Source organism: Epinephelus fuscoguttatus, linkage group LG8 (assembly GCF_011397635.1).
Source record: "Epinephelus fuscoguttatus linkage group LG8, E.fuscoguttatus.final_Chr_v1".
Lineage (NCBI taxonomy): Eukaryota > Metazoa > Chordata > Actinopteri > Perciformes > Serranidae > Epinephelus > Epinephelus fuscoguttatus.
This window is the reverse complement of record NC_064759.1, coordinates 16711990-16724327: the sequence shown is the minus strand read 5'-3', so window position 1 is coordinate 16724327 and position 12338 is coordinate 16711990. Positions and strand designations below refer to the sequence as shown.

At 43.2% G+C, this 12338-nt stretch overlaps 1 protein-coding gene across 1 annotated transcript in view; it reads right to left on the bottom strand.

The window, feature by feature from the left end:
• erfl3 (Ets2 repressor factor like 3) overlaps positions 1-3284 on the bottom strand; it is a 55233-nt gene extending 51949 nt beyond the window's left edge. The window contains exon 1 of the mRNA XM_049583607.1: positions 2623-3284. Within this exon, the coding sequence (XP_049439564.1) occupies positions 2623-2644 (22 nt within the window). The 5' untranslated portion in view covers positions 2645-3284. The remainder of the gene's footprint in view (positions 1-2622) is intronic.
• Between the last annotated feature and the right edge of the window lie 9054 nt (positions 3285-12338).

Here is a 12338-nt window from a genome sequence, read left to right as displayed (position 1 = left end):
CTTATCACTTGAGCTTAATCAATCATTAGCACAGCCTTTGAGGTATATAAAAATGTGGATATATGACCGTGTTAAGTGTAGACAAGATACCAACAACTCCCTTCTGCTGACTAATGCAACCTGTGGAATACTTTACAACTAATCCCCCAAACTACGTCAAACACAAACAAAGACCAGGTAAACAGCAGTGATTAGATATAAATTAAATCAGATACTTTCCAACACCACAAAACCAACACCAGTCTGCCAGCAACAACAGACGTAGCCATAGCCCTGCCATTTCCTGCTCCATCATATCAATTCTCTATCTCAGCAGAAATCCTATCAGTTCACACTAATGAAGTGACTGTGGAAAATGGGAGTGCAAGGGGAAGTGTCCAGTGATGGAGAGACAGAGGGTAAGCTCCATATAGAGGCAGCTTACCGTATGGGACATAATCCTACATCTCCAAACATCCCAGGAAGGGATGATTACATTCTTTATCCTACACATATCCCCACATTGTGATATCCTTCTGTGGCTAAGAAACATGTTCACTCTAAGTGATGGGCTGTGCAGAAGTTAAGGGTTAAAACTTGTGCCCTGATTGCAGCAACAGCAGGAGATCAGACAGATCAGGGCAGCATGTCGGATTAACCAGTTCCATAATTCAACTATTTAAAGGTGCTGTTATAAGATCAGATTTGTTGTTAGATAATGCCTCTCAGACAGTGTTGCTATGTTTACCAACCAGTGCTGACAGGATTACTCAATTAGTTATTCAACAGAGTTTTCATCAAATTCAATTTTGACAACTTACAAATGAACTGGTGAAACTTAAATCCTCACAGGGGGCAAAAGGCGGCATGCCTTTCTACTTTTTAATAATAATCATTTGCTGATCGTTGATTATTGATATCCAATAAAGTGTTTCAGTCATTTATTAAGCAAAATAAACCAAATGTGTTCTAGTTAGAGCTTCTTTATGTGACATTTAAGGACACTGTAGTATACTGAATATCTTTAGACTGTTACCTTGGTGTCAAGGAAACTGTGAAAGGCATTTGCATATGTTTCTGTATTTTCATAGACCAAATGATTAATCAAGAAAGTAATCAGAAATTGTTTGCTACAGCCTCAGAACTTCAAGATTTAACTTTGAGCTTAACATTATACACACAAAAATTAATTTAAAAAATAATCAAGAATCAAAACAATAATTCAAGGCTGCCCTGTCAACAAAGTTAAATAATAAATAAGACTGGTTGGATGGTTGCACACACTTTACACCCCTGCTCTTTACCTTTACACAAAGGCTAGATGACAAACACAACCAGCCTACAACACAAACACACACACTGACCACATACATCAAACCCATAACATAAGCACAATCAATTTTTAGTACCTTTCCCTGAAAGGCTTAAGCTATCTGCTGCCACACAAACACTGAGCTCCTTGTAATAAAGGGCTACTTGTGGTGGGATATGGTGTGATGTCATGGCAGCCTCCTCGGGGCTGCTGCAAGGAGTGGGTGTGTGTGTGCAGGAATGTGGAGGTTTGAGGGGCTGAGGCTGGGTGCAGCAGGAGTCAGGAGGGGACAGGGTGGGGGAAGGGAGGGGAACGTCCCAAGTGGAAAAGGGTCCCACACAGTTTGTCAGTCACTCACGCGGCCCCACACCACATGCTTACCAGTAACTTTTAGGAAGTCATCACAAGGAAAAAAAAACTCATTACATGTGCATTTTGTTTTACACAAAATAAATAACTGTTATATACTTTCAGATCATATCCCCGAGGTCCCTTGTGCATAAAGAAAACCTAATTATGTGAACTGATACAAATCAAACTCAGATTTGTTACTACAAGAAAGGGTCATGTCAGGCTAAGTCTATTACGGACACTCAAAAATAATAAACTGAATAGCTGGCACAAAGTAGTACTTCCACTTCCTCCTTTCTGGAAAAAAAATGCCTTGGCTTCAAGAGAAGGGAGCAAGAACAAACTTATGCAAGCATTTCAGGAATTAGACGCACACACAGACCTCAGCTGACTACTGGAAACCCCCCCTGCTCTCACTTCAATATGCTGACAAGGCCAAGTCCCTCACAAATGTATGATCAGTTAGTGGGTTAATATCAGCTTGCTCCGTGTGTACCTGGCTAGATCCAATCACCCTAAACACCACCGCCAGGAGGAGAGGAGTCTTAAAGTGACTTATCAACACGACCACATCTTTCTGTCTCACTCAGCCAGCACAAAAAACACACTCACACAGTGCTTCCAGGATTTTCAATCTGTTCTCTGAAAGGTGGTGGATGGTGAAATTAGGTTGTCAGGGTGACACAGAGGATGTCGCTGTAACAACTGTACAATAGTTAAACCACTTCCTCTTGAACCGGAGTACAGTATCTAACCTGCACCAGTTTTCAGTATCTTATCTAGATAAACCACGCTCTGTGGCAGTGATCCTGAGAACTAAAATCAACAGGTTTTTTGATTGGAAGCGGATGTTGATAACTATCTGGCTTCATTAATCAGAAATGCAGTTAAGTGTTAGCTTTGCCGACAACAACCACTGCAAGTAAACAAGAAAGACAATGGTGGGTAGATAATCATAGCAAGAGCAGGAGCAAACTTACCGCTGTCTCCAGGTGTTTTCATTTTTCTGCTTTAGCTACTTTAGCTGGCCGGCTAAAGTTAGGATCAAACAGGATGAATTCCACACAGTTGCTTGTGGAAAGAAAAGTCAGTCTGTCGGCCTCTTCCTCCCCCTCTAGTTCCCAATCTGGAAAACTAGGTGAAGATACACGGCAAACTTTTTGAGCTGCGGCTTCAGCGGCTCTCTGTGTTACCGAGCCGCCGCGCTCTCTCGGTCCGTTTCCCCGGCTCTCTGCCGACCGAGCAAACCGAGCGAAGGGCTTGCTTTCCTGGGAGCCAAGCGGTCAAGACCTCGCTGTCGGACCTCGCCTCTCGTCCAGTAACTCGCCTGAAATCAAGTTGCGGCGGAAAGCGACCAACCGTCCCGACTCGAGCCAGCCGAAAACCTTTCTCTTCTCCTCTAACAAGTTGTTTCGCTAACTGTCCGGTCGCTGTTTACTCCGTCTCAACCGCATCTTCGTCGCTGTTTGACATCCCTCCGCCGCGAGGCTTTGTTACTTCTTTGACAGAAATTACCGTTTAGAGAGGAACCTCTTTTTCTGTAGACTTTTTTAAGTCCTCCACTCTCTCACACCATTCAGTGCTACTCTCTCCTCCCCCCGTGCGTCTCTCCGTCCTCGGGGTGTCGTGTTTCGCTCGCTCCTCTTCTGAGCGGGGCCCGCCCACACTGACGGGAGAGAAGGGGGGGCTAGCGTGGCGAGTCACGCCCACTCACCACGAGCCGGGGCCCGGGCTGGCGTCACTGCAGCACGCGGCGTTGCCTTGGAGACCGCCACAGCGCGCTGCCGTGGTGACATCACATCCGAGTCCTACGATTCGAGAGAGGCGCGAGAGCTGCTCGGTTAACGGTGTCCGTTTACGTCAATCAGGGGTTACGGTTCTAATGAGTCCCTGTCATATCGGGATAATTACGCTTATTAAACTGGCAAATTAAATATGAAAGCGTCAGTTAGTGATTAACACTGAAAACAGGAAATTAAATATTACAGCATGTCTTATAAATTCAGCCACCCTGACACACTGCTGCGTTTATCTGCACTGATGGAGAGCAAGCTTATTTAGGCTACTCAGAAGAATACGACTGAGAACAAGTTGGGTTTTTTTAACTTAAAGTGAAACTATCCTGGTCTTTTCTACACACAATCACTACATGTGCCATTTTTAGTAGTAGCCTATTACAATTACATTTGAGCTGTAAAATTATTATTTTTATCATTATTATTTATTTTTTCTGACAATGTCTGAAAATTTTGTGGTTAATCTATTGATTTTGTTTGTTTTTGATTATTGTTTTGTAGGTTTTCTGTTTTCCTTGTTACTTATTTATTTTTGCCTTAGATTTTTTCTTGTATATTTGTTTTACTCTACAATGTAATGTTTGCTTGTGTGGACCCCAGGAAGAGTAGTTGCTACCTTTGTAGTGATGAATGGGGATCCAAATAAATAAATAAATAAATAAACCTTCACTCAAAAACAGGATACATGTGCAGAGCTTGCTTTCACATGCATCTGCTGAAGGGGGAAAGTTTCTCTGTGCCCACCTTAAGTCTGAGCACAGTGATGTAGTGGAAGCTGATGAGGTGGGTGTACTGTAGTACTCAGTAGCCGGATAGCTTACCAGGGAGGAAGTGGGAATGCTCTCCTAAATATTCCAACTGCTTCTTGGCTGGTCGGTGAGTATACTGTTGTAACTATATTTACGGCACACATTATATTTTTAGGTTATTTTTATCACTTAAATAACTGCATTACTTAAGTAGTAATAGAGTCAGTCGTATTGAGTTACTGGTAAATTATTATTTGTCATTTATAACACTTTTTATATTGTTTCATCAGTATTTTCATGTGCTGTGTGTAAGTGGAGTCATTGTGTTCCCTTGGTTATGAACTATCTGGTTCCTACCTGCCCTTATGTTGTGGGGTCAGGTCTGAGTGATACAGGAGAGAGAGTGTGAGTGTCTTGTGCTTAATAGTGAGGAGGAGCTGCTGTACCCCTAAGTTGGGGCGTGTATGTACTGTCTTTCAGTGTCATGGTCCAATATGCAACAGGTGTGATGAGAGCACTTGAATCCCCCACTGAGAGGAAACCTTTCTGCACCTTAGCAGGTAAACTATTGAAATGAAACATATTTGCATATTAATTGATTTTTTCAATGAAAAGGAGGAGATGTTATTTTCTTTTTCAGGAAAAAAAGACAAAATTCTGTAGCTTCTAAAAAGAGAATATTTTCTGGTTTCCTTAGTCCTGTACATCTACAACAATAATATTGTTCAAACATCTCATTAAAGGTGATTTAGCAGATCTGTGAGGCTGTACACTGGCATAGGGGTGCTTTGAGCAAAATGCAAGTGCCAGCAGGCTAACATGCTGGCGAATAACATGTTTACTATGTTCACCAGATCATGAAGAAGATAAGACAGAAGAAGATGTCCCCTCAATATTTAGAACATGTGCATTTGTCTCCAAAAACATGAAGGAAGCAGAGGACTTTTATTTTGTCAAAATTAAAGGCATTTACAGCATAAATTGATGCAGAAAGTGCACAAATTGGTGTATAAAAAATCACTAGAATGCAGGAAATTAAGTGAAATTCTGTGACATTAATTTTTACAAAAATATGATAATATATCTTCAGGGAGTGTGGTTAGTTACAGTGTGGGCTCAACTGAAAAGTCAGAGGATCATTAAAGTTATTAGGTTTTTTATGGCTCACAAGAATGAATATCTGTACAAACTGCATAAGTACAAACTTTCGGCGCCAGAGGAAAACTTAATGGATCACCAAAGTCACTGGGATTCATCCTATGGTGATCATAAACATCAAATCCCAATTTCAAACAAATTCATCCAACAGCTGATGATGAGACAGCTGGAGCAGTTGACACTGGGCAAGAGGCAGGGTACACCCAGGACAGGTCACCACACTATTGCAGGGCTGACACATAGAGACAGACAACCATTCACTCTCACACCTACGGTCACTTTAGAGTCACCAGTTAACCTATCCCCAATCTGCATGTCTTTGGACTGTTTTCCAAGGAAGCTGAAGTACTCGGAGAAAACCGATGCTGACACAGCAAACTCCGCACAGAAGGGCTCCCACACCTGGGATCGAACCAGGAACCCTCTAGCTGTGAAGCTGTGAGGTGACAGTGCTAACCGCCACGCCACTGTTCCTTGTTACTAGACACCCAGTAGTTAATTAAAGGTAGCCCATAATGTATACAAAAATGCTGTCTGTAATTTAAAGCATTATCTGTGATTGCTATTGAGTTTAAGTCCAAATTCTGGTGTAATTCTGATGAAAGTTGGCGTACAGTAAAATTATTCTTATGTACTGTTAAATGTACTTTTTTTTACTTTCTTTGCAGTCAGTGCTGTTTTTGATTTTGGTACCCACAGCAGCAAACGCCTTTTACATAATTTGAATTTCTACAGAAATACAAATTCTTCACATAAAACAACGAAATTAAGAAGAAAAAGAAAAGCTTGTGGTTAATTTGAATATGAACCTGCATCCTGTTCTGTAGCTGGTTTCTCATGCAGCACTAACTCCCTTTTCCTCTTTTTTTTTTACAGGTGCAGCCATCTGTATCTGACCTTTAACTCACAATCAAACACACATGTACAGTGACCCAGAGTGTGCATTAGCATATGCTGTATGCATGTGCATATCAACAGAGATATCCGCTCATGTCATATGTAACTCTTTCACTTGATCAGATGTTCAGCATGCCTCGTTTGATCGTGAACACCGGTGTCATGCCCAGACTTGCTTCCTGTCTCCTGACCTTCTGCTTCCTCGCGTGGCGCTGATATGAAGCTCACACGTGTTATTGATAAGAGCATAAGAGTGGGTGAGGCGTCATACATGGGAGGTGAAGTGCATCTCCCCTTTTGCCTTCTCGTACATTGGCACCTGGTGCAGTGGATGGTGGCTTTATGTGTGTGCATTTTTTTGTTACCCCGTTGTGACGTCAGCGACACACACCACTGCCCTGTCTTGTCAACAGGATAAGACAGAGGTAGTAAAACAAAGTCAACAAAGTCCCCTGACAGCAGCAACGTCCCTACGGTGTGATTTACAAACAGGATTTCTCCTCCCTTCGCTGGCCATTCTCTGACAGGCTCAGGAAACCCACTCTGCTCCCCGACTGATAAGCAACTGGGCCTAAAGAGAAATAAAATGGGACGCTTAACCTTCACATTCAGGAAACAGCTATCCTGTCCTGTCTTCTTCGGAGCAGGAAAACCTCAGCACAGACCTGCGTGGCATTTTCTCACATGCAGGTTGACAATAGGGCAAAGAGCTGGGAACAAGAGAGTTGCCCTATTCCCTTGTTTCTCTGTTTGTTGCTGTGGCATGCATCCACCACATATCTATAATTTTCCTATTTTCTGATGTCTGTGTTTCATGGTTGAGGTGAAGAGCTCTTCAGCATCCCTTGGGCTCTTCACACAGAGGAAGAGATGAGAGTGAAGAAATCAAAGAGAGGACAAGAGGAAAAGCTCCAGAGCAAGGAGGAGGAGGAGGAGGAGGAGGAGGGGAAAAAAAGAACACCTGACAGTCAAATAAGAGTGATTTAGCGATTAAGTGCAGGGTGGACAAACAGCTTCTCCTCTTTGATATTTCTGTGTGTATTTATATGTGTGCCTGTCATTGACTTGTGTGAGTGCGCTCTATTGTAACTCAAGCACAGGAGATGACATTTACAGACAAATCTACAGCACAGTACATTCTGAACACTGATAAACACAGTGCTTCACCCCACACCTTCTCCTCCTCCTCCCTCGCTCTGGCTGTTTATCCACCTCTCCTGTTTTCTCTCCCCCATTCCCTCTTTACTTTGCTGCTATGCCATACATTTGCAGTCCTGTCGTCTTTTACCACTCATCCATCCATCCATACGTCCGTCCACCCTCCCTCACTCTCACACCTCTTCTATTCCTCGTCTTTCTCCATCCTCTGCCACCTCTCCATGCCTGCATCGTTCTCCCTCCCTCACACTCATCACTCACTTCCCCTCTTCAGGTCATTATTATTTGAGCTGTAAGCTCAAGGTTACTGGACTCATGAGTTGAATGTGTGAAAGGAAATGTAGTTTCTATTTTCATCTGTTTTGGCCACGAGTGTATATGCACTGCTCGTCTGTTCTCAGGTTTTACACACCTCATATTTCTTATTTCCCTGTTGAATACAACATACAGGGCTGAAAAGTGAAGCCATCGTGGAAATGCCAAAAGATGACAGCTAAATTTTTTTATCGTACTCACCCGTTTATGTTTTATAAAGGCGTAAACTTAAGCATAATTACGAATGGGGAGCCCTGTCTCACTCTGAAGTCGTTGAAATCCGGCACTTGGACAGTGACTCGGGCGTCAGAAACCAACAAAAAAGGCATCCTTTAATGTTGGCATGGTATGCGGCTGGTTGGCGTTATAGTTTGACGGTCCCCGGTGTTGTCATTTCTGTACGACCCCACTTTCGTGAGTAATCCATCCAAGAGTAATGTGTGTGCAAAGCTGTATGAAAACTTTGTTATACATAATTTTAGTGTAGCCTAACTTTATCTTTTTTTTTCCGCTGTGAAAACATTAGACTACCGACAAGTGCTTGGTCTTGTCGGAAAGCTGTGGTTCCGCTGTTTAATGTGATATGAGTTCACTATGACGGATGGTCGCAGAGAAAATCCATAGAGAAGAACAGTTGTGAATTTGGGCGCACTATACGTCGTTGCTTTTTAACCTATTGGGTTAAAACGTCTCTTGGATCAGCTGGAAACGTTAGCCATGTTGATCTTGAATGTGACTGCTGCGCAGTGGCGCTGCCTCATGTGATGTCGGATAATCGGAAAAATGAGTCAGGCTGATATCGCCCCAGAGGGTTGGAACGCGACCTCACACTGCGTCTGATTGGATATTCAGAGGCAGGACCAGCTGTTTCAAGTGAAAATTATCAAAATATTTAATATATTGTGTGTATATATGACAATAATGATGATGATAATCATACATTTATTATCATCATCTTTCTTTTCTTTTCTGGCTTAAGGAGGGGCAGTGTCCTGTCGCCCTCAATTGGCCAGCCGCCCCTGTCCGGTTGTATGTTCCGTCCCAGAGGATGGCAGAAAGTTGAAATATTTTAACTTTGAACAGCAATACCATCTACCATCTTGGCTACCGGCACCCTCTGTTGACCTCACCTAATTTTACGGTCCTGCTCTCCTCCATTAAAATGATATCTGGTGTGCCATCCGCTTGTCTGCCTGATTCCATGTGAACGCAGCATAAGGCTTAAAGTCACACAAAATTAAGGGGTTGGCCACTTGGAGTGTCCTCTGGTTCTCAGTCAGATCCACCTCTTGCTCATCTAAAGCTCCAACCTCTTGTCCAAATATTGTCACTACTGGCTTAAAGAAAATCAAGATGGCGATGGCCAAAATGCCAAACTCGAGGCTTCAAAACAGTAGCCCACAAACCAATGGGTGACAAGATGGTAGCTACGTCCATTATTTTATACAGTCTATGGTGTAATCTCAGTAAATGTGCTTATTTTAAATACCTTAAAACTTTAAATAAAAGGACTTGTGTGATTTCAATATTTAATTGGAAATTGTCAATTACAATGAACAAGATGTTCAATATAATTAGGCACACACCACAGACAAAATATAGTATATTTGTCCTGTAGTTAATTGCTGTCTGTTGCTGTTGTTGTTGTTTTAGTGTATCTTGTAACAGATGGTGGACCTTTGCAGCATGCATTGCTTTCAATAAAGATATTACAATCAGTCTCATTAGGATGTCAGCCCTTGCCAGTTAATAGTTTTTAGGTTTTTGGTTAAAAAGAAAACACTCCAAGCAACTTAGCAGTTATCGTGGCAGGCAGCTCAACATGGAGAAGACTTTCTCTCAGAATTTGTAAAACTTTTAGTATCTTTGGGCACTTTGGCTTATGCTATCAAACTGAAATAAAGGTCTGACATACTTGTTTTATAAGCAGTATCCAGGGCTCCCTGGGGCAGAGAGCAGAGACCTTTGCTGCGTGTTATTTTCCATCTGTCAGCTTTATACTATAAACTCTGTAACACAGGTGTAAAATGCCCTGAAAACATTCTTTAAAAACTTGCATCTATAAAAAAAAAAGTGCATTAGAAGTGTCTAATCAGAATGATCAGGACAACATTTCAGATTTGACATTATTGGATATTATTTTCTGCTGTGTAGGAGAAAGTACATTTTCTGTATGAGCAGTGCATTTTTCACATTTCATTTTTGAAACTGTCACATGTATTTGGCCATTAAATTTGACCCGGCTGGATCCTTGGCGAGTGAACTTGATGATGTGTTTGACAAACAGAGTGTATCACAGAAAAGCCTTGTCTTATTGGTTCCACATCATCTGTAACTCCCTCTATCTCCCATCCCGCCCTTTTCCATCCCCTCCGTGCTTTATGTGACTCTATCCGTTCCTAATCGGAGTGACAGACAGACGCTCCGCAGAGAAAGACGGAGAGAATGAAAGGGAGAGCGGAGATTTTGTCACTGGAGCGTTTGTGTGTATGTGAATGCTCGCAGTTGGGTGGGTGTGTGTGTATGTGTATGTGAACATCTCCAGATATCTTCCCTATAGATTGAAGGCCTCACCCAACCCCCATCCTCACCACTCTGAGCTAAGGGATGTGTAATCCCAATCAAGAATGGACCACATGACTGTGCCAAACAATCACAACTGATATCAACCTTAGTGTACAGTGGCTCAAGAAGGTCAAAAACCCTATAGACTTTTTTTAGCATGTCATCCAACCAGCATTAATACACACTCCGGTTTCTTCTGGTCTGCTCCTCTGTAACACAGATGGCTCGAGTAAGTGTAATTACCGTGGACAATGGGTGTGGTGGCCCACTAACCAGTGCCACCACAGGCAGTGCAGACACTCACACACACACACACACACACACACACACACACACACACACACACACACACACACACACACACACACACACACACACGCGCATGCAGAACCTGGTTTCAGCAACCAGTGGAAGCCAGGCAGGATTATAATTCCTGGACGGGGCGTTAAACAACCAACAGAGGTGTAATATGTACATAGAGTAGGTGATGATTCATACCACTGGTGACGTGAACAAGTGCACACACACACACACACACACACACACACACACACACACACACACACTCATGCATGAGCAAACACACTCTCCTTAACGCTATCCTTCTTTGGCTTTCTTTTTCATTCACCTGTTCTTTATAAGTGCTTCAGTCATCTTTAACTTCCAACAAGTGATCTTACATAATCAACTTCAAACAGCATTGTATGCAACGCCTGCAAAGTTAAACCTCTCGTTCAGCTTTAATTCTTCATGCGGAGAAGTTCTTGCACAGAACTTTGACTGAGGAGAAAAAGGTTTTGCTCCTTGTGTGACGGTGAAAGGGGAAGGGAAGATGGGTCGCTGGACTAAAAGGCGTGTAGGGTGAGAGCAGACCGGATGAAAGAAAAAGCCGGCAGCTGAGGGGACAACAAGTGCAGCGGGGTGTCGGTTAATGCCTCCCCCCCTACATCACACACACACTACACTCACCCTCCGACCTCACCCCTTCGAAACGGCATGAGCAAAAAAAGGACAGAGAGAGGGAGAGAGGAAAAGAGAGCAAAGCTGTGGAGAATAAGGAGTGGGAGCGAGAGAGAGGGAATAAGAGAGTCAATGGGTTCTTTGTCATCAAAGAACTTGTTTATTTTCAAGCTTGCCAGTCCAACCGTCGCGAGACACAGCCAGATATCACTCCCTCTGTCTTTGTGAAGCACTTTTTCGCCCTTCTTACCCCAAATAGGGTCATAAGGGGTCAACGTTTGAAAACTTTTTAAATTATTGTGAAATAATTTGCAACGTTGATTGATATTTTCCTCTCTACGAACAAGAATTTGAAAAAAACATCTAGGGCGTTCAACCGTCTAGTTGAGACCCGTAGCCCCTACACAGTTATCCTCTGTCCACATTCTCCCTCCCTCCCTCTCTTCCCCAGCTGGTATTCGCACATGAGTAATGGGATTACCACAGCGAGTGGTGAGGGTGGTGGAGGAGGGAAGGAAGGCGGGGTGGGGAGGGTGACGTTGGAGGACAAGTGAGACAGAGGAAGAGGGGGTTTAACGGGAAGGCCGAGGCGGCGGCAAGAGGTCCACCTGGGAGAAGCAGAAGACGACAAATGTGGGAAATAGCTTGATGATGGTAAAAACACGCACCTTACACACAAATAGAAACTTCCGACTTCTTCATGATGGCTCCATGATTGCACCGACTGATTTTCTCAGATTCAGGGCCACTTAAAGAAACCCATCATGTCTTACTATTTTCATCTGTGAGGCCCTAGACAGAAAAACCACACTCTCTTTCTGTTGGATTACCATGGCAATGAGGGAGCTATTCAAGAACAAAAAGCTCCTTTTGCGGTGGGTAAAGTATGGAAAAAGCAAGCGGCCAGTGCCCATATGAAAGCGGGGTGGTGGGAGTTGGAAAGAGAGGGTAATGTGAGAGCGGGTGGAAGGCACAGAGAATGTGTGTTATATTAAACCAATGTCTGGCAGGGTGTCAAGCCTGTAATATATACACAGAGCGAGGGGAGAGGGAAGGGGAACAAGAGCAAAGGAAGGGAGATCAGTTAATTTAGCTCCA